We start from the raw sequence: 21,382 nt of genomic DNA, 5'->3' as shown, positions 1-21,382 counted from the left end.
GGGCTGTACTTTTCATCTCAGGGTAACACGAACATCGTTTTTACTATCTATTTTCGTTTTATTCTGAAGCATAAATGTATACAAATCCTATATTTTTTTACACTAACGTAAGATAATTACATTACGCAGTCACAGAACCTTGAAGTTATAAAATCGAAATATGATCAAAATAATTGAACAAAAAAGATCGAATGTTCTCCAGATTCTGAAATATTAAGCCTGTACAGTAATTCATATACAGATTCATTGTATAATGGTCACGGTCGCTTAAAATTATAATATAAAAAATAGTTTAAATATTTTTTTCCTTTCATTTTGCTAAGTGCTATTTTCTCTCTCCCTCTCTCTCGCTTTCTTTCTATTCCTTTTTCTCCCTAAATATCATCAGTCCTATAGTTTTGACATTGCTATACATATATACCTATCGTATATTAGATCAACCATTACAATTGTATATATTTAAAATTCATTTTCGATGGCTCACATCACTGTGGAGATCCCAAAAACAGTAGATTTTTGTATTTGCGCATACGGTTCAAAAAACAAACATCAGAAAAACGTTTCAAAAATTATTTTCCGATTAACAAACAAATTAACTGATATTAAGCAATCCGCTAAAATTGACGATTCATTCTTTATTTGTTTCTTTGATGATTGTTCCAATAATTAAAAAATCTCGTTATTGATGCTCAAGCATATCCAGATGCCATTGGTAAGGAAAATCTGGATATTTCAAAAGATTTTTCGAAACTTAATGATGATTTTGATTCGATAACGTAACGAAACAATGTTCAAAAATAAAATTTAACAGAATTTGTATCCTTCATTTGTAACTCGTTTCTGAAAATTATCGTTTTTTTTCGAGCTTTCTCAGTGATGTAAGCCCTTAACATTAACATGGTATGTATAACACCATCATTGAATGTTACGTTGTTCGATTCATTGTTCATTTAAACATCCTGAATTAATGTCGATGGATTGCTAATAACGAATTTTCTTTATGTACGTCAATTATATTATGACAGTTAAACATTTACCATTTTTTTTTGTTTTTTGCATTTCTTCTACACAAGTTCGTATTTTTCACTGTTTATACGTACAAATAACTCTCACGAATGGGCACTTTGCTACTTCAAGATATAATCTACAATTCAAGTAGCCCTGTAGGATATAGGATAATATTTACGGAAGAATCGTCTATTATTGACTTTATTGATATTACAGATGAGCCATTTTTCGTCATTGTATCGTCTCTTTAAAGTAATTATTTCTACTATTTTAATGATTTAGTCGGAACGACACTACGAGCCCAAAATTTATCACCGAAGAAAAAAAGATTTTTGACACTTGAAGAAATAATTTAAAAGAAAAGTCGTTACAACATATGGCACGTTGTTTTTTGCGAGTTTATTTTTTTTCAACTCATATGGGAATAGAAAGCGGAAGTAGGAAAAAAACTGTTTACAAATGATAATGGGATCAGTCTCATCGAATCTTTTGAAAAACGAAGACGCATATTTCTATCTGAAATCTAAAATATTCGTGAAAAGTTTTTTTACGATTCGATACAAAAATGTCATTTACTCGACGGAGAACGGCTCATGTTACGACTAATTACATTTTATATATAATTTTATTAATCATTCACGTACGCATTTACATCCAGCATGTACTCCCAAAAAGGTTGAAAATGAATGATGAAAGAATGCTTCTGAAATCATTTCCGTAATTATTTGCAGATTTTTACCTTGTTAAAAGAGTACGATTTAAAGAAATTAATTTGAAGAAAAATCTTCGACGCCACAAAAGTATGAAAATAAGCGTTTAAAAGATTCATTTTTTTGGTATTATCTTCTAGTATTATAGGATTTTCTTTGAATGATTTTTTCGACCTTTCTGGGTATACGGCGCTTTCAATCATTCGATTCATCGCGAATAAGTTAAGATTCACGTTTTTTTTCGCAACTTGATACAGGAATTTTCAAAATGTTTGAGGGGCCTTTAATCGCGTTCAAACGAATACAATTAATCATTAGATATCGACCCAGAGGATATTTTGTGATTTTCTTCATTGTTTGTATCGTTAACAGATCTGCAAGGACATTAGAGTAGAAATTTTAATTGAGTTATTTAAATGAGCTAAATCAATCAGCTAAAAAAGGAGAAATCACTTCAATTAACGCTCATCTAAAACTATCAATAAATATTGTTTCCGTTAGTTTGTGCATTCGTAAGTTTTTTAAATTAAAAAAATACTTTTTCTTTTACTCAATAAATCTCATTTTTCACCGAGTCCTCGTTTTTTCCATCTTTCTCATCGGTCGCGAAATATACATAATACTTTCAGTGCGAGAAAATATGGACGCAACGATCTGATTTATTTTTTCTTGCATCGCGTCGCCCACTTGTCTAGCAATCTACGAAAATGCACGATTTATATTGCGCGATGTGCACGACTTTTGCGCCGTCAACCTGGTATAAATTCATTCAAATCTAATAATAAATACTAATTCTGTTCTGTACAAATATAAGGATCAATTATTTTCATACTTGTTTATACCCCGGAATCACGGACTAAAATCTTAAAAACGATGAGAAAAAGAGGTGCCTGAAAATAAAACTCGTATTTTCTAAAGTTGCAGCTCAAACTTTAATGACGATTGAAAACCTATTCCCTTCATTCCCTTCTCACTCATTCACTCTCACCCAGATAAAAAAACTGAAATTTTGTATGCCCTCGTAACCAAATCTCATAATCACGCTTGACTAAAATTCGAAAAATCAGTTTTCAGTTTGATCGACGGTGCTGGAGCTTTCATCTGCTGTTTTATGGTCCCAGTTTGTCTCACCGGTCGCTGGGCTTGCTGGTGTGACGAACGCACTGCGTTCTCCAACTTTGTCTTCAATTCAGTCGATTGAGACATCAGGGTTTTGAATTCCTATAACCATAAAGTATTCTACGATTAATATTCGTTTGCATATGCTACTTTATTGCCATTCTATATTAAACTTATACCAAATATGAAAAATGTCTTAATTCAGGTTTTTCTCTATTTGTTTTTTTAAATTGTAATATTTCATTATTTTTTCATTCCAGGGTTGCCGTTTCAAACTCAGCTATTGAAGCACTTATTATCATAGAAATTCCGAACCAAAATTCAAATCGTTGAGATGTAAGAAAAATCCTATACTATGTTTTTCAAGTTTGATTATTGAAATTTCCCAATTTTCGCATAAAAACTCTCTCCGCGAGATGAAAACGAATTTAAGAAAGATTCTCTACTACCTGAGGATATTTTGGACCAATCTTGTTGAGCCACTGAAAGCTCTGTTGATGAAGGCTCGTCTGGAATCTTGTGGCATATTGTAACTGTTCACCCTCCAGTAAATAGTTGATTAAAATTGGCACTAGTAGCGTGAGCATTTGTATACCTAAATAAAAACGAAATTTATTTTTCCAGTGATTCGGTGGATTCGATGTAGGTATATTTTTTGTTGAATAATATTTTGATTATAAATCACAAATAAGATTGTTTTTAAATAAGTTGAAAAGACCTTGTACCTTGCATGAGATCCCCTGGAGAATTGCGTGCAATTTACAGAGACATTTTATAAACAAGTCGTTTTAAAAACTACCAAAAATTCAATAATATATTCTTGAAAAACTTACGATTTGTTGGTTCCGCTAGCGCGATCAGTGCTTCGATGGTGCTAATGCATTCGAGAGTGAAAGACAGCTCGATTTCGCTCGTAACTTGTTTGCTTTTGTCACTATATAAATATTCCACGAGTCTTGGAGCAAGTGCGTGAATGTATGGGGTACTAATACTCCTTTCGGGATGAACAAATATCGTTTTAAGAGTTTGAACGCATTTTAGTTTAACCTGAAAGAGCAAACATAGGCAACATGAATATCAGTTCTTCTAAATCTGGGATTTAACTTTGAACTCACATTTAAACAAAATGCAATTGAAAAGGACGTTCTTTCTATACGATCAGGGGTAGCTAAGATCACACTCACCATCATGTTGTCGGACTGTATCGCTTGGCGAAAGTGATTTATGCAAGGAAATTGAAGATTTGGGGCACTGACGACGTCCGGCAATGCGTGAAGTACGAAAACCGCTATACCAAGCATCATCGTAACTTCGTCCATTTTAGCTTCGCTGCTAACCGTTTTAGCGAGATCGATTATTTTCGCTAACGCACTTTGTAACAGAACAGTCCATTCTTCCTGACTTCGTTGATCGCGAGAGTATTTGTCGACTATCAAACTTTTAAGACAGTGGAGAGCTGCGTGTCCAGGTGCTTCCGAGGACGATCGAGCGGCTTCATTGTCAGCACGTACCGCTGTTTCTCGTACAACTCCGGTTGTTAGATATAACAAAGTTGGAAGTATCGCCACAGCTCCTGAATCAAAGAAATGAAACGTATTAACGCATTGAACTCTTAAATACATGCTCTGCTACGGTAAACAGAAGTAAAACTACATCAAGTCGAAAAGGCTTTGAAAAGTACGTGCATCATCTACGAGTACTATTCGATAATCCACTGAAAAACTAATCAAACAAAACATCAAGAGAATCTGTAATTTTTCCAGTAATAAAAAAAAGTTGATAGCTGAAAAAAATTAATTTTTCTTGAACTTTCTATGAATCTGTCATGTTCTTTTCAATTAGATTTCAAAATAGGACAGACTTCGTGGGAGCAGGCAACGTATTTTTTGTGGCTTTTTTTCTAAGTTGAAGAAATCATGCTTCTAGGACGACTTCCGAAATAAAACAAATCGTCGTCACTGTTAAATCTTCCACAACTGCAACGAACGATCATAGTAACGAGGGGTTTTCAGAAGCATTGATCTAAAAATTGCACTAACCTTTGGGCGAACACAGCGTCGGAAGAGCCTCCATAACGTTCAGTGCTGCAGCGATGAGTTTCCCATTCTCTTCAGTTTGTGCATAACTCCGATGTGAAAGAATAGCAGTTGCACCTTCAGGATTAGGGTTCAACGCGGGAATTTGCCGTACTAGCAAACAAAGACAAACTTCGAGCAAGGCAAATACGAGTGATTTTCCAGGTACCAATTCACCGGTTTCTCCTCCTTCACCGAGAAAATCGAGTTCGACGATATCTCTCGCTTCTTGATTTGCTGGTACTAATTCTTTGAGTTTAATTTTCTTGCAATCAGCCAGATTTTCCTGATTCGCCCTCAATACTTGTTTCAGTACTTCCATCGTCATCATCTGTACGGCGTAACTATCGCGAGTGAGAAGCAATCGATGAAGAACGTTACACAATTCGATCGGGAGGGAACGATCGGTTATGAGAACTTTGCGTGCCCATATGGAATCGAGGAGTGTGTAAAGGGCGCTCAAACATGTCTCGATATTTTGAACGGATTCGGACGAACGGGAGCTGCAAAGAGCTTCCATGCAAATGCCAAAGAGCAAATGAAATCTGTCAATATTCGAGTCCGTTTTCGTGTTAACGTTATTGTTGTTATTATTGTTGTTGCTATTTTGATTGGTCGGGGGTGGATTTTTTGCGGCTGGTTTAGTCGACTCCTCAATCTCGAAACCGCGTGCGTTAAGCCAAAGAGCTGCTGCGTGGAGTATCGGTGACCAGGATTTCGCGTAATATGGCCGTGCAGATTCCATCGTGTCGGTCGTATAAAACGCTCCGCCATCGTGCGGCAATTGGCTCGAGAATTCCGGTGGTAAGGAAAGAAGCGCATGATCGCGTAGCGCAGCCAACCAATTTTGGCTTAAACTCAAAAGTTCTGGTTGTACCAGGCTCAAAAGACTTTCGTTTTGGAACTCAAAGTCGCCGAAAGCTTCTCCGTCGTTTTCGTCGGTTTTATTGATGTTCCGATGCGTTACTTCCCGCGTGTCTGGTGCCGAACCGTCGTTTATCATCGCTACGACGTAAACCTCGGCCCAAGCTTTTAATATTGCTAAACGTTCCAACGTCGACAGACTCTCGTTGTACAGCTGCGGACGGGTGTGGCCGTCCCGTAACTTTTCCAATGACGAAACCAACAGCTGATGCACCCGACGAAGATCGTTCAAATCCCGAGCTACTCCACTACCGATCCAAGCGCTGCAGGCCTCGCAAGCAGCTGCCGTAACGTGTGACGCTGTTTCGGTCGCAAATGCTGGCCTTAGTGCTGCACCTACTTGCGCTTGGAATTGCTCCAGCAATAAGTGACCCGGAAACTCGGGCTCCGGCACCTTTGCAAATTTATCGATTATCTCCTGAAGCGTCTGAAGACCCTCCAGACGCAACGGATCGCAATCGCTGGTTGCTGCCATAAATGCCATTCTGACAAGATCCGACAGGTGGAGAACTAAGTAATCGCCTATAAATTCGTACGAAAATATGGTACAAAATGATAAAATTATTTGTTGTCTACTTCGTTGCTACAACGTTGGATCTTTCACATCAGCTTAAAAAAAAAAAAAAATAAAACGCTTCATTTTCCAATTGAACAAGAATACAGTAGGTAAAGTGATCAAATAGATTTTAGAAAAACTTTCTGAAAAAATAAATAAGTTTAAAAAGAGTGAGTGTGTGGTTTAAAATATTTGGGAATGAGCCATTTTCAAACATTTGGAAAAACAAACTTTTCTTCAGATTCATGCAACTTGACTATTTTTCTTATCGTGAAAAATCTCGAACTCTTTTTTAATAGATATTATTGAGTTGTTATCTCCAAAACAATTATTTTTACCTCTTCCTTTGATGAGTTGCAATTCTTTAGCCATGGACAGGTCAAAGTGTGCCTGTTTGTTATTGACGCAAGCTGCAATAATACGGCGAATGCATTGTGCAGCAAATACTCGAGTTGGCCAACGAGGCGAAACCGTTGGTCGTTGTTTAGATTCATCAGCATGAAACTCCGCTTGATCATCATCACCTTCTCCATCAACGCTTTCGTTATCGGCTGCACTGTCCTCTACAGCGATCGCAGTTGATTCTTCTGGTGTACTCGACTCTACGGAATGGAAAAAAATCAATATATTCTTTAAATGCGCATCAGAATTGTCATCTTTTTCATATTGTGAGAAACGGAAAATAGGTTTGAAGAGAGTTTAGAAAAAATAATCAATTATTCTTACCCGACGCAACTGTAAGAACATCTTTGCAGAGTGACAGCCACTGTGATAAATTATCAGCGGCCAACATTTGCAGCATGCTAGTAAGAGTATCGTGAATATCTTTGATGAGTCTGCTGTCAGTTTCGGTATCCAGCATGCTGAATAGAACGCCCGGAAGTCCAGTTTCAGTGATCGTCAATCCTTCGACGACATTCGTATCTCGACTCTCATTCGCAAGAGTCATAGCGTGCTCGCAGACCTCTTTTGCTTCGCGCTGAGCCAACTGTCGAAGACAAGAGATTGCGGCTTTCCGCAGTAGCAAATGATTGCTGGAGAGGGTGCGCTAAAAATTGGAAACGTAAAAACATAGTGAACATTCCAAAATTGCGGAATTAATAATTTCAAGTGCGCAATGTTCAACTTACACACAACGTTGGCACGAGTGAAGACAAGTTCACATGACGTGGTGCAAACAGATGCAACTGCTGCAGGCAACCTGTGGCCTCAGCTTGGACCAGAGGATCTTGATGATCTTGCATTATAGCGCATGCACACAGGAACGAAGAACGAGCCATGCAGATACTCGATGTGTTTCCTGACAATATAAATTCTTCATGAAAAAATATTCAAACGCGTTTTATAAACGCCAAACAAATCGAATTTGTCGTTTATTAGTTCAACGGTCATTCTTTTTCGTACCCTGCAGTTCTGGACCGATCGTTGTAATTAGTGCTGACAATACTTTTCCAATGCATTGGTGAACATCGATGTAGGAATGTGATACGTTCAGAAGGAGAGTAAGAACGAGTGAAAGTGTTGGTTCGACATAGCCACGGAACATTGGGCCCCCGGAATCAGCAATCAGCGATAAAGCGTGGAGTGCCCAAACCTGAGGAATGACAGGAAAATTGAATTCACCAATTATATTGATTCAGAATACTGCAACATGCATATTTGGAAAAGTCAACATTAAAATGAATACAACGCTGCAAAGAAACTGAACATTCATCAGAATTTTATACGTACGTCTAAACTTTGTGCAAAATAAAAACTCGAGCAAACGATATTTGTAAAAAAAACTCCGTGTGAGCTCTGCTTCTGCCATATTGACTAATAATATTTATTTAATTGTGATAAACCGTAAAATCTCAGCAGAAATATTGGAGTTTGTAAAGACAGGACGCCAGAAATGTCATTTTTCATCCATTGTTTCATTTTGGCATCCAAAAACTACGAATTTACTTAGAATACCACTGGAAAAATTGTGTCGTATTCGAAAGAGAAAAATAAAACGAGTAAATGAAGTGAATGAATTTCGATACTCAAATTCTCTTCTATTTTAGTAATAAAAATGACTTTTCACCTGTACGACCGGGGAGGAGTTGTCTTGTGCAAGTGCAAGTAGAATGCTGACACTTGTGTTAAGATGTTGACTTGAGCCCATGCCACCGACATATCTGTGGAGGCAACCAAGAGCCAAGGAATGTCCAGTCCGGCTGGCAACGTCGCGAGCTGATTTCAAACGATCGAAGCTCGTCTGTGCCAACTCAGCAGTGAATTTAGGATCGGATATGACTTGAGCCATTCTTCCGACAGCTTCTCCAGCTGCCCAACGGAGTATCGAGTTGCTGCTTACCAAAGTACTCTATCGAATTGTGTTACGATTATAGAATTAATTTTGAGAGGGGAAAAACAAAACGAATCAGTCGAGTTAAGAAGTTGTTTTCTTCCAAAATTTGGAATTCAATGAGCAAGTTGACTCACGATTATGAGACTAGTAGCAGATTTTTTAACGTCTTCCTGACCGAAACCAGTTTTGGCTTCATTGAGTCCTTTCAAGCCACTCAAAACAGCGGTGAATACATTCATCTGTATGGCTTCTTGTCGTCCGGATTTTGCGTGTTTTATGCACTCGCTAAAGTGATCGAGCATCTGCAAACGATGCTTGTTCGCCACCCGCGGAAAAATCTGCCCGAAAAGCGAGACTGAGAGGTCGATTACAGCAACCCCGAGAGGAAGAGGCCCCGGGATTATTTCATTCTGAAAAAATGCGATTGAATCACGGAATTAATATTTGTTGAGAGAAAGTTTGGCAAATCTTTACTAACATTTGTCATAAAAACTTACTGGTGGTACCGGTCTGTACAAGCAGCATGAATTGTGCTCCAGAGCCCCAGAACCTGCCGCACTGTTTGGCTGCAACTAAAGAAAAGAAAAAATATAGTTTGCCGTATGTATGAAACGTTTCAGTTCTGACTTCGATAACACTAAAATTCCTATGAAAATGTTGGTTCCACAGAAGTCTTTTAGAAATAGTATTTTTATGGTCAAAAGAACGTTGTTACTACGCTGCGAATAATGATAAAAAAATGAAAAAGAGAACGAAACGATAGAACCCTACACAACAATCAATATTCTTGCTTCTTTCCTACAAGTTCTCTATTCCCAAATCGCAGTACTCACGTGTTCCACATCGGCTCGTCGATTTGGTTCCATCTATACAGGAACGTGAGCAAGAATAAGAGAAGAGAATTGTTTACAATTCATCCCAGATATTCGACAATATTTCGAGCCATGAAGTAGTTATTCACATACTCTAAACGCGACACTCATCATTTTTCTCTGCAGTGCTGTCTGGGTTTTCGTGTTTGTTTTTTGTTTTGTAAAACCAAGTTTACTCGTTTGACCGATTCGTAAAAATATGAATTGAATTTTTTTTTGCAACGACCGTTCGTTTAATAAAATGTTTGTCATCCGCAATAAAATAGTTATATCACTGGTTAGTTCGTAAAGAGTAATTTATGTGAATAAAGTTTGTAATGGTTAGATTAGAAAAAAAACACAAACCTGGTCCTCTATAGTGCGATGATCGGTTTCCTGAAGCCACGTGCCAAGAATAACCGAATCATTGGCGTTACAAACAATGCGAAGAAGCGAAGTGGTAGTGTTTCCCGGATTTTCAGTCAAAGTGAATTCGGAAACGAGCATGCGGAGTAAATGGGTGTACGATCCTTCGAAAGCTTGAGGTGGCAAGAGGAGAAGTGTCTCGTACAAACGTAGACGAACCATCGCTGCTGGAGCTTTCAGTTGTTGTCCATAATTTTTCAAAACAGGGGATAAACTGAAACAAAAAAATTGATGGACTTGAGAAGATTTTTCTCTTAGCAATGGATTTCGCGTAACTTTTTTCTTTCGAATTTATATCACAGATCTCGTATTGCAAAGCGAAAAAAATAGTGATTACTTGGTGAGCATAGCCAGCGCAGATTCAATCGGTGTCAGAAGTCGTCTCGTTATATCTTCGTTTAATAATTCAGGACAATGAAGTAGAAAGCTGTGCATAGCTGACAAAGCACCAGCGCGTCCTTCGAGGGTCACTTGCCATGTGAAAGCATCACCGCGTGCTTTTTCACTCTCAAGCTCTTTGGTCGAGCGTGGGAATGAATTTCGCCACAGTAAAAGCATTCGTGGTAAAAGACCTTTGACGACAGCGGTTCCGAGGGTCATTATAGCTCCGATTAAAAGCCAACCAGCGTGCGTTCGATTAAGGGACAACCGACTATTTTGGCTGGCGCTGCGTAACAATTCTTCCGCCGTATTAAAGATTATTTTGCCTTTGGTGTGAGGCACACCGAGAGGCGACAGACGAACGCTGCCAAGAACCGCAGCGAGCGCGCTGCTATAACCGGCAATTGCTTCCGGCGAACTTCGCATGTTCTCGATACCCTCGACGCAACGATCGATCAACGGTGTTATTTGACTCGGTACTGCCACACATATGCATCGTAGACACCAAGCTGCTGCGAGTCTTGCTGCTTGACATGGGTGCACCAATACAGTCATTGTCGTGTCGATCAAACCTGCCAAAATAATCAGATCCAAACAAATATTAGTGAATGATCAATTATAAGACGATTATAGAATATAAAGTTGAAAATATTATTTATTACGATGATTTTATAAACGTTCCATCGATTATTTAACCTCGAAATATAATAAAGCTAAAAAGTTTCAGCGAATTCTTCTCCTTTTATAGTTCTCTGTTTTTGACACCCATTTATTCTTTAAAAAATTGAATTTCCATTCGGGAACTACATAAAAAATGAATTCTTTTCATTATAAAAATATAAAATACTCACTGAGAGATTGATCGGAGAGTAGATTTGTCGCTGTTGTTCCAAGACCCAGTATCAAATTTCCCATCTCTTGAAGAGCACATACCAACAAATGTTGACTGAACAACGTCTCTTGATTAGAATCTTTAGCATTTTCAGGACTAAAATCTGCAAACACATATTTTTTTTTATATATTAACTTTCCTTCAGAGGGAAAAATTCTCATTAAAAAATACCGTTTAAATGTAACTGAAAAATTTAACGTTATTATTCACCTATTGAATTCATTTGTTTCAAGATAACATGAGCTATTTCTTTGCACGCTGCAGCCTGAGCACCTTCGCCGAGGAGTTTTCCGATTGTACCACGAAGTATAAAGTTTATACACTTTCTCGAATATACCGCGTCTACGTGAGAGCTTGCAGCTTTTGGATTCGCGACGAGATCAAGAACGTGAGCGACTAACGTACCGATGTTTCGTTCTAGCCACGCCCCTCCAAGCATTTGAACGAACACCACGTAAGCCTGTTTGTGAACAAATTGTTGATAATATAAGCGTCTGTAAACGTTTAATAATAATTCTATTTATTCGGTTTGTTGAATAGAAGGTGTTGCAATACACTTTTCAAAATTCTTTTATCACTTCTTGTCATTCATCCCAAGTTGTCAACGGTTTTCGAAAAAATGTAGTTAAAATATTATCGCAATTCAAATATCGAACGAAATTGTTGACATTACACAAATCCCATCGAGTTGGATTCGGATATGTATTTCCGAATCATTCTTATTTATGAATTTACTGCTTGAGATGAAAAAATTGTTGAATTTTTTGTATCCAGGGAATCGGATCATTGATCATTTTCTATACTCACATGTGTAACTCCAACACGAACTTCCCTATTAACGCCCGAGCTCCCCTTTATGATTTCTCCGGTACCTTTGAGAAATCCGACACCACCACGCAAAAATCCTGACATAAGGATATTCAATACTTCCTCAAGGGAAATTGGTTTCACCGTTTTACCCTGACTCACTGTGACGTTTGAAAAAAAAGAAAGTAAAGATGATTCATAGCCACAGTTGTGTGAGGGGTGAAATCTTGGTCAAAAAAATTACCAAGCTTCACCCTAGTGTAACCAAATATTTGTTTTAATCAGAAATATACCTGTCGGATTTTTCCCCTTTGGAGCTGGGAGCTGAGTCATCGCAACTAATGTCCCCAAAAGTTTCGCTACTGAGCATCGAACTTCGTAATTCGAGCCTTCGAAAGCACGGAAGCACAATGTGGCAACGCTCTCAATTTCCGTTGTGTACAGAAAGGGAGCGTGATTCAACATCTCAAGAAGACACTGCAATGACGCGATGAACGGTTAGACAAATTCTCTTCAAACAATGATCAATTTCTCACTAACAAAAAAGGGGTTTCCCAGAAAAAAGAACTCTTTCAATTTCTTAGAAAATATTTCTAGGATTTGAGAAAGACAAAAATCGATTTTGTTCTGAAGGTTGTAGAGCTCAGCTTCAGTATTTCAAAGTTCCAGACAAATTTTCCCTCTCATCAACATTGAATTTTAGTGGAATGTGTTTTACTACCTTTGCTGCGGCACAACGAACTGCCATTACTCTGTCAGTAAGACAATGCCGACAAACTTTGTAAATTTCTTTATGGACGTTTGTCACAGCTGATCCCATCCCAGCACAGACCTTGAAAATAGAAAATAAAGATTCATTTCTCAATCTCTTGAAATGTAATAAATTCCAAAGCCCAAGTTTCGCAACTGCCCAGTGCAGGTTTAAATGTTTTGTGAAATAATGTAGTGGGTAAGATAAGCAGTGAAATTGTTGTAAAGGATTTCGATAGATTTAGGAGTAAATAATCCGAATTAAATATGTCATTCGGAAATTCTTCCGGATTGATTTTTACTTACCTTTTCCAAAGTATGCATAATTTCTATCCGAGTTTGTGATTCTGCAGATCGCAACGACTTGATCAGTATCTGTACTGTTTCCTCGTACGATCTTCCCATCATTCTTCCAAGTTTCTCGTACATACAACCAACACAGCAGATCGCAGCTCTAGAATTTGATGAAATGAGAAAGTCTTGAGTATGGAAACTCTGCCTGTCTCGCCTTTAACCTTTGTCAAACTTTTAAGTTTTGTCATTATTTGGTGTAAATATGTGAACCGCTAATATTTTTCAAAAACCAAAGGTGATCAATGTCTACGAAATCTGAAAATGTCCCTGTACTGTAACAATAATGGAAATTCACTCACAATTTTGTAGGAAGAAAACTGGGGGAATCATCTTTGTTTTTCAGTATGTCGTTGCATTCGTTAACCGTGTCAAAGAGAAGGAATGTGTCACCAACACTGAATAATGTAGCTAAACATCGAGCGATGAGTCTTCTAGTTGGAGGGCCTGGGGCACCTTGCATGTGTCGAGTCAGCTGTTCAACCAATTTTTGTTGACAGCCTTTGATATCGCTCTATGAATGATAAATTTTCAATCAGTGCTTGGACATTCCATATATATTCAGAGAAAACTTTTGTTTTTACTTTTTGTGCTGCAACTAAAACTTTTTCCAAGAAGCGCAGCCATTCAAAAACAAAAACTGGTCTCTTTGCCTCTGGTATCTGGTTCAGGGCATCCTCGTTGAGGGTCAAACTGTGACTTAGCTCCATCATTGTTGAGGTTTTGTTTATCCACTGCACTGCAAGGAAAATTTCCTCTCCCTAGTCTACAACATAAAGAAATTCGTTTAGTACAAACTCTTAATCCAGCCCAGACATATTGAGCCAGTGTAATTGAGACTAATAAACATATTTTCTTTCGTGGAGTCAAAAATTTGATTTTTTGAAATGATATCTCTCAACCAATCCTCTCAGTATTTATAGAATTCTTAAAAGCTACAGATAATTCTTCGAAAACTAAAATTTTAATATTACTAATTAACAAAGGAAAAAAGCTATTATAAATTCGAATTTTTTATTTTTCTATCAAGTTACAACATAGATATAATTTGTTATGAATTACTAGTAAATTTATTTCCCAAATTCTTTAGTATGACATAATTTCCTATCAGAATTTCCAGAGTTAGACTTATGTCAAATTGTTTAAATTGAAAGCAAAACAGTATCGGGTTTGAGAGAGACATCACAAAACCATCTACAAAGTATAAATAATGATTCAATTTTTCAATTTTTCCCTGCAAAATATGTGGAATGAAAACTTGCAATTCTTCCTACAAGTTACCAGATATTCATTGTGTCACCATAGTAATAATTCATCACATAATATTTGACAATGTGCAAAAATTTAACGAACTTTTATCATTTCAGTGTACAACAACATTGTTGTTGACCCCAAATGATGATATTTATAACACTGAAAAGCATTGTATCCTAAAACTATGCACATGGATCATTAATTGATGCGCAGACTACCTGGCTGGTCCAAAATGTCTACAAAGGATCAATTTTTATCAAAAGATTATTGATAACAGATGATTTTTATTTCAAAGCTGGAATACAAATATTGCATAGAAAAAGACCAAAGCAGGAATACGACAAAGTTAAAATTATGAGAAATCTCATGATGGGGTTTTATAAATTGGAAAATTTTGACATTCTGAGGTTATGTTGCGATCGTTTCGTATTATATATCGTTAAACTTGATTCTTAAAGCTGTACAAAAAACAATATCATAACACAACGATTCAAGTATATTGAAATTTGACACTTTAATAAAATGTTACTGCTGTTCTATGTGAATATAAATGCGCTGATTACAAAAACCTGAAATAAAAACAGGAGTATGACGGTCATCAAGTGCACTTGTTGGATGCGCGAAAAATCATTTATGCGTAATAATTAGGTCAGGGACGTCATCATTCATAATAATAGAGCAACGTCCTTGAGCTTTTGTTCCACAGGGATAATTATATTTGAACGTAAACGGAATTTTTTTCAGCGATCATTATTTCCCCGAGTTTGCGCCAACGGAAGGATTTAGTTTCGCTTTGCAACGTACTGACCGGAGAAATAAATGCAATGATAAAGCAACGCAAAAGTGAGGTGAACTGAAAGTCGAGCGACGCGTGTATCGAATTTCGTGATTCACCCACCTGATTATTCTCTTGACGGCTATTCAAATTTTTCTTCAAAAGTTCACAGATTTTCAGTAGCGTGCGTCATTGTCAGACTGCCTTTAGCTTTTAAGACCATTTGTATTAATATTTCAACACTACTGTAAGGGTGTAAACATTGCGCGAACACAAAGATACGAGTGACCAAATGTTTCGAGAGGAAAAAAGCGTCCATATAAGGAAATCTGAAATTTTTTTCACTAAAGCTGACCTACACGACTAATGAATGTCGAACCACCGTGTAAAAGCGCCTATGCTTAACGAAAATTTGTCTTGCACTCACGAAAGGTCGCTCGAGAGCTACTTTATAAATAAATATCTATATATCTATATAAACTTCACGCGACACAAGTCCGGGAATGATCAATCCGGCGCAGCTTTAGCAAGATTAGGTTATGGAGCTACTCCAGCTGCGATTCGCTGGAGACTGCGCGCGGGGAGCGCGGGGAAATGTGTCATTTAATAACCACCCACGCAAACGCAGGCGCACTGTCCTCGACACATCGAGACAAGCGCCACGCTACTATAATTTCGCGGCGACGTTCTGCACACAGAATTCAACAAGCGGGAAAATTCAAACGCCGGAATCAAATGTAATCTCTTATGAAATGAATCGAATCGTGTCGTTCGAGCCACAAGAGATTGTCATCCCAGTTTTCTCATAAATAATTGTTGTAACTATTAACACGACTGGAACTTCTCTCACCACAAAAACTGTTTTTACGAAAATTGAAATAATATCCTCAAACTTACGTTACTTTTATCGGCTCGATATGTTAATAAATCTCCGAAAAAAATTATTTCTTGCACGCAATATTTTTGTTTCCACGTTATTCAACGTGGAAGCAAAAAAACGATGAATAAATTGGTCACTTGACTTGACATACACAAAGCGATTGAATTTCTCAGAAATAATCGACTGAAATTTCAACAACAAAACTCTTGAGTAAAAAAGTAGTGTTTTCAATCACCGTTTTTGTCGACATTGACGGATCCCTGCGTCTCAATAAAGCTTATTCATCACTGTTTTCGTTCGCTTCCCATAACAGCGTTGTTCCAGGATGTTGTTTTTTCAATCGTCTTACTTAACTAACGACACAGAATAAGTCTTTGTATAATTTTTATTACGTCGTAAGATTTTTTACCCTCGAGTTTATCTTAAGAATGATAAAAAAAAATTCAACAACAAGACTGGATAATTTCAGACGCGTATCAGTGACGCCGAACTGTAGAAAAAAAAATGAGCTCACTTTGACTAATCGGTTTTGCATTAAATACTCGTTTTTCAAAACTCACATTTTTTTTTTCATTTTTATGAATGTATGAAAATGTGAATCCCGTCGTTGATTATTTGACGCGAACGAGTATTTTACAGACTATCGACTGACACGACATCACTGAAAAATGGGTCAACCAAAAAAGTGAGCTGACAGAGAGTTTCCCAGAATTTTCGAACATCTCTGACATTAACGAGGTTTCTTTCGTAATCCTCGAATATAATACCGAGAAACACGATGGTTCGAGTCGAAATTGGTAAACGTCTTACCAATTTCAAGGCCTCTTATAACTGATGTGCAAATTTTCAAGGGTGTTAATTACACAAGTACAAAAAAATTGCATAAAATTATTCAAATAAAATGCAGTTTAAAGAATTTCCATTACATTATTCAACGAGTTTCGACCAGGTTTCGTTACTTTTTTCAACTCCATTCGCGTTAAGGCCTTACATACACTCGCAGCGTGCGAAAAAACGCGATTTTCTTCATTTTTTTTTTTTCGACAAGGGAATAAATTTTTATTGAAAAACTGTGAAATTTTCTTCGTCAAAAAATTTCTCAAAATGGTGGAACTCCAGCTGCATTCCAGTAGCACTTTTTTTGAGCATCAGTCGCGGTGGACATGATAACTAAAAATAAACTATTAATCCGATCCTTACCAAATTTATACCACTTACTTATTACAATAATAGCTTGAGCCTGGACGAAGGATTTGTAAAAATTTTGATTTGAAAAAAAAATGGCGACAGCTTTAACAAAAAATTAATTTTTCGAGGTGCTAAATTCTCGGTTTTTTGTTACAATTTTTTTTTTACAACCAAATACGAAATCCTTCGTCCAAGCCCTAGCTATTATTTTGATAAATGAGTGGTATAAATTTGGCATGGATCGGATCAATAGTTTTTTGCTAATCGTGTCCACCGCAAAGGTATATTTTGAAAAAAAAAAAACGATTCTGAGATAATCGCAGTTAAAGATTGAAATATTAGACGACCGCGCGCACCAGGTGTTATTTGAGGAGGATCTCTGCGCACCGACGAATATGCGCGAGTACGAATGAAATTGGTGGTTTACGCTTACAAAATAAGAATCATTCCGTTCGCAAGGTTGACTCAGCAAAAACGTAAACTCAATTAAAGGTGTCAAAGGCAATTAGAACGAAATTTTCCTGCGCGTTAATGGAATTGCAATTGGAAGGAAATGCCTCGGCGGTTGATGGTCCATATAATCTCGCTTCTTTCTCCTGTTCGCTCTCCTCCGTGCACTAAGCAATTATCATTTCTTACAACTTCGAAGAAACGAAGTTGTAAAGAGGAATATTAAGTGCGAAGAAAAAAGAAAGGCAAGAGAGTCGGAAAGACAAAGTTTTAAACTTTTGTGCAGCATACATAATCGAGGTCACATAATACACAGCATCAAGTCGCATCATACGTTTGCCGGCGCAATACTTTTTTTATTATTACCGGAAAATGACGTACTCACTCGCGCTGTCATCGCGTCAAAATCCTTGAAGATCTTCCAAAGAGTTTCTTATACAAATGCAAAAGAGTCTAGCGAGCGACGAAACACCCATCGCATATTCGTCAATGTACATATACGAATATGAGAAAAACTGTTATTCCGCGCACACGGTACATGGTACAACCTTATGAACTCTTGCCGGGACATCTATTAGTATTCAGACGCAATTGCGGGTGTGCGTCAATTCATTTACTTCAATTGCACATCCGCAGAAACTACTGTCATACGATCTTCATTATTATTTATCTTCCTCAATTAATTAACGTCAATAACGTTAATTGTTGAACCCCAATTATTCATTAACAATGAACTACTAAACACCGATGACAGCAGCTACAATCAACGGTTGCAAATCACTTTGTTGGACCAGTCATTTCATGCGCTCAACTCTGCATCTGCTTCATTTTCGAGTTCATGAATTACTCCACGAAAACGGTTTCCTTAAGGTAGAAATCATGACCGAAGGATCGTATTTTATGGGTGTCTAAATTCGATCGATTTTTACTTCCTAATTAAAGATAGTATTGCTCTAAATTAATGTCAGAGTTAATAATTCGAAATTGTAAATAAATTTTTTTAACTTATCTTCTGGCGAATGACATTACGAGCCATTCATTGAACGGGGATCCATCGCTGACTGAACCCAAAATTTCTGGCGAGTTTTTTATGTAAAAAATCGCTTATGTAAAAAAAAAGCGCAAAGGGAAATGGATCAAGAAAAAAGTATTAATAAAAAGACAGAAGGCTATAACAGGAATGAATTCGAATTTTTTTCCAGACCTTCGTTATATACTTCATTGTTATTGTGTACTTTTTCATGAACTTCGTAAGAAGCGTTCATTCGTTATGTGGAAAGATAAAAGATTTTTTACGCATAGTCCCTAAAATCCTGTGCATTTTTCTTCGTATTTAACCCTACACCTCATGTGCCTTTTTTTCATACCCTCAACCTCATGACCGGGGTTTGAACGCACCCCACTCTTTTTCTGCTTATAAATCCGGTCCTACGATGCTAAACTGACTTTATCCTACACCATTTTCTTCGTTTTTTTATAACGAAAAGAATGATGTACGATAAAAATAATTTCAATTGAATTTATATATAAAAAAATCCGTCGATAATCAGTCGATAATGTCGCTTGTTAGGACGGGAGCGTAGTTTGAAGTTCGCGTGGGGTGTGCTCACACCCCAGTCATGCGTTCTAGGGTTAAACACATTTATCTCAATAACCAATAAGACGAACGCTTTAAAATTTGATACGCGTGTCAGTCGACTAGCCATTTAAACACTGAGTAAATTTCAAGACTTTCTTAAGAAAATCGTTTCGTGTATGAAGTACCTTAACACCGTTTACGATCTTTGCGGAAAGATTGAATTTCGCATCGGATTTTGTATCTATTCGACGTTTTTCTCTGTGACGTGGAATAATAATTGCGTCAAGAAATTCACGTGAAAATATCGAAGTTTATTCGAATCGTGTCAACTTCGGGTCGCTTGCGATCACGTTTATCGAGAATGTCGTCCGTTACATCGTGGTACACGAAATATTGAGGATAGAGTAATCGCGAGGACACTCGAAAAATTCACATTTTTCGAGTGCATTCGAGTGTCGTTAATTTTACAATCGCTTTCCAAGCTCTCGCGAAACCTCGTTCTGCTTCGGGATTTTCTGTTCTTTTGTCCTTCCGCAGCGCCCCACTTATCGCTGCTTACATCCGTGGGTAGAAACGTTCCGACATGGTCAGACAATCGTTGCACAATTTTTCGTCATCTCTGTCAGAACGAAATTTTCGCTTAATTTCTGACTTCGGCCGATGGAAAATCGCTTTTATTTTCTCGTCGTAATGAAAGCTAATTGAAACTCGCAACAAAACGTTCTGATGAAGAGCCTGACAAAAGTGCGACAAGAAAGAGATCCGGCGTACCTTGAACATTCGTGGCAGTGCGATAGCACTGTTCACGCATGCTTACAAAATAAGAATTTCAGTAAATCGTACTTCTCGGATTCATTGTTCGAAATGTGGCTCAAATTGGACCCTGGAACTTGTGAATACACTCAAACGATAGTAGGTCAAGCAGAAAAGATTTACGGTATCGAAATTCGCTGGAAAATATTCTCTTCGCACGTAGCCCGAACCGATCGTGGATCCCAAAAAAAATGAGACAGCGGCATATGTTGATGGGAAGGAACGATTCGAAATTAGTTCCCCGTCAGCATCACGATGACACTTGCGAGAATCAAGGAAAAAGTTTTCGAGTTCAATGATTCTTTAAATGCTTTGGGATATTTCGTAATAAAGAAACGCCTGACCTTGGTAATCTCATTTCGCAATGTTGAAATACTTCAGAGACCAGCATAATCAGCTTCGAGGATCTTTCGGTCGGAGACGAAAATTGGTAAACTAAGGAAACCCGATTCGATATTCAAAGATGAAATATTTTTTCTCCTCACGGTGATATATTTGACTGCAGGGACAAGTTAACGAATAATATTCGCAAAATGTAACGCACTATAAAATTTCAAAGATTTTTCAAAATTTTCAGTTTTATAAATGTGAATATGGCAGATAGGACGTCAAAATTTATTAAATACTCCGGTAAAAGTTCCTACTTGGAACAATAAATATTATTTAATTTATAGGAAAATTCAATTCTTTTCCCATAATAATATTATTAATTGTATAGCTCGTTACCGCACTACCGTTACTCACGGTAATTTTCAATTTTAATTATCTCCGTGCAGGAGAGTCAATATTTGTCATGAGACATAGTCGAAAAGTGGTCTCATAAATATTCATCGATTGAACGATGACACCGCAGGATTTTTAATAGGAGGAAATACATCAATATTTTTTACAGTTCCACTAATCGACTGAAGTTCAAATGTCTTTTTCACTACTTTTGGTAAATTAAAAAAAAATCTTCAAAGTTAAATCGTAGGCTGTGCTCAGGCTTTTTAGGCTTCATTCTTCCCGTTTTTTTTTTCCGACAAAAAACTATCTTTTTACCGAGCATGTTTGGAATTTTTCTTCTTCCGACATGGAACACGTTTCTAATCGTTCATCGGTGATGAATTTCGCCCACACTACATTTTTATTCTAATCGCGCTCGTTTTCGAAAACTAATCCGTAAGATGGGCGCGACGACTGGTTCGAGCGCGACAAGATCGATGGGCATGGAGCGTGCGAAAAGATCGGTCATGGATTAGAAAAGTGGCCGATGTCA

At 37.3% G+C, this 21,382-nt stretch overlaps 1 protein-coding gene across 2 annotated transcripts; it reads right to left on the bottom strand.

Annotated features, from left to right (window-relative positions):
• Positions 1-37: 37 nt before the first annotated feature.
• Positions 38-15,767, bottom strand: LOC122418980 (HEAT repeat-containing protein 5B). 2 transcript variants are annotated; one of them, XM_043433165.1, is made up of 25 exons: positions 15,338-15,767; positions 13,770-13,951; positions 13,488-13,699; positions 13,141-13,288; positions 12,806-12,916; positions 12,378-12,561; positions 12,085-12,245; positions 11,488-11,737; positions 11,237-11,380; positions 10,342-10,957; positions 9,945-10,218; positions 9,561-9,593; positions 9,225-9,299; positions 8,862-9,137; positions 8,461-8,742; positions 7,797-7,986; positions 7,523-7,692; positions 7,119-7,440; positions 6,731-6,994; positions 4,877-6,358; positions 4,022-4,410; positions 3,671-3,884; positions 3,563-3,577; positions 3,287-3,432; positions 38-2,939 (listed from the first exon to the last, which is right to left on the bottom strand). In XM_043433165.1, the coding sequence occupies exons 2-25, from the start codon at positions 13,896-13,898 to the stop codon at positions 2,757-2,759; spliced, it is 6,270 nt and encodes a 2,089-aa protein (XP_043289100.1). In that variant the 5' UTR covers positions 13,899-13,951; positions 15,338-15,767; the 3' UTR covers positions 38-2,756. The 2 variants fall into 2 exon arrangements, with proteins under 2 accessions (XP_043289100.1, XP_043289102.1); XM_043433167.1 differs by lacking the exon at positions 9,561-9,593.
• Positions 15,768-21,382: the final 5,615 nt, after the last annotated feature.

The sequence above is a fragment of the Venturia canescens genome, chromosome 1 (genome assembly GCF_019457755.1).
Source record: "Venturia canescens isolate UGA chromosome 1, ASM1945775v1, whole genome shotgun sequence".
NCBI lineage: Eukaryota > Metazoa > Arthropoda > Insecta > Hymenoptera > Ichneumonidae > Venturia > Venturia canescens.
Note: the sequence above shows the minus strand (reverse complement) of the source record. Positions and strands in the feature narration are given on the sequence as shown.

Bases quoted from the DNA above. Each gene is read 5' to 3' on its own strand.
- LOC122418980 (XM_043433165.1), bottom strand. From the start codon at position 13,898: ATGATGGAGCTAAGTCACAGTTTGACCCTCAACGAGGATGCCCTGAAC. The intron at 7,441-7,522 runs GTAAGTTGAACA...TCCAATTTTTAG, and splicing joins CACTCGTGCCAACGTTGTGT to CGCACCCTCTCCAGCAATCA. The intron at 2,940-3,286 runs GTAGTAGAGAAT...TTATGGTTATAG, and splicing joins TTGGTCCAAAATATCCTCAG to GAATTCAAAACCCTGATGTC.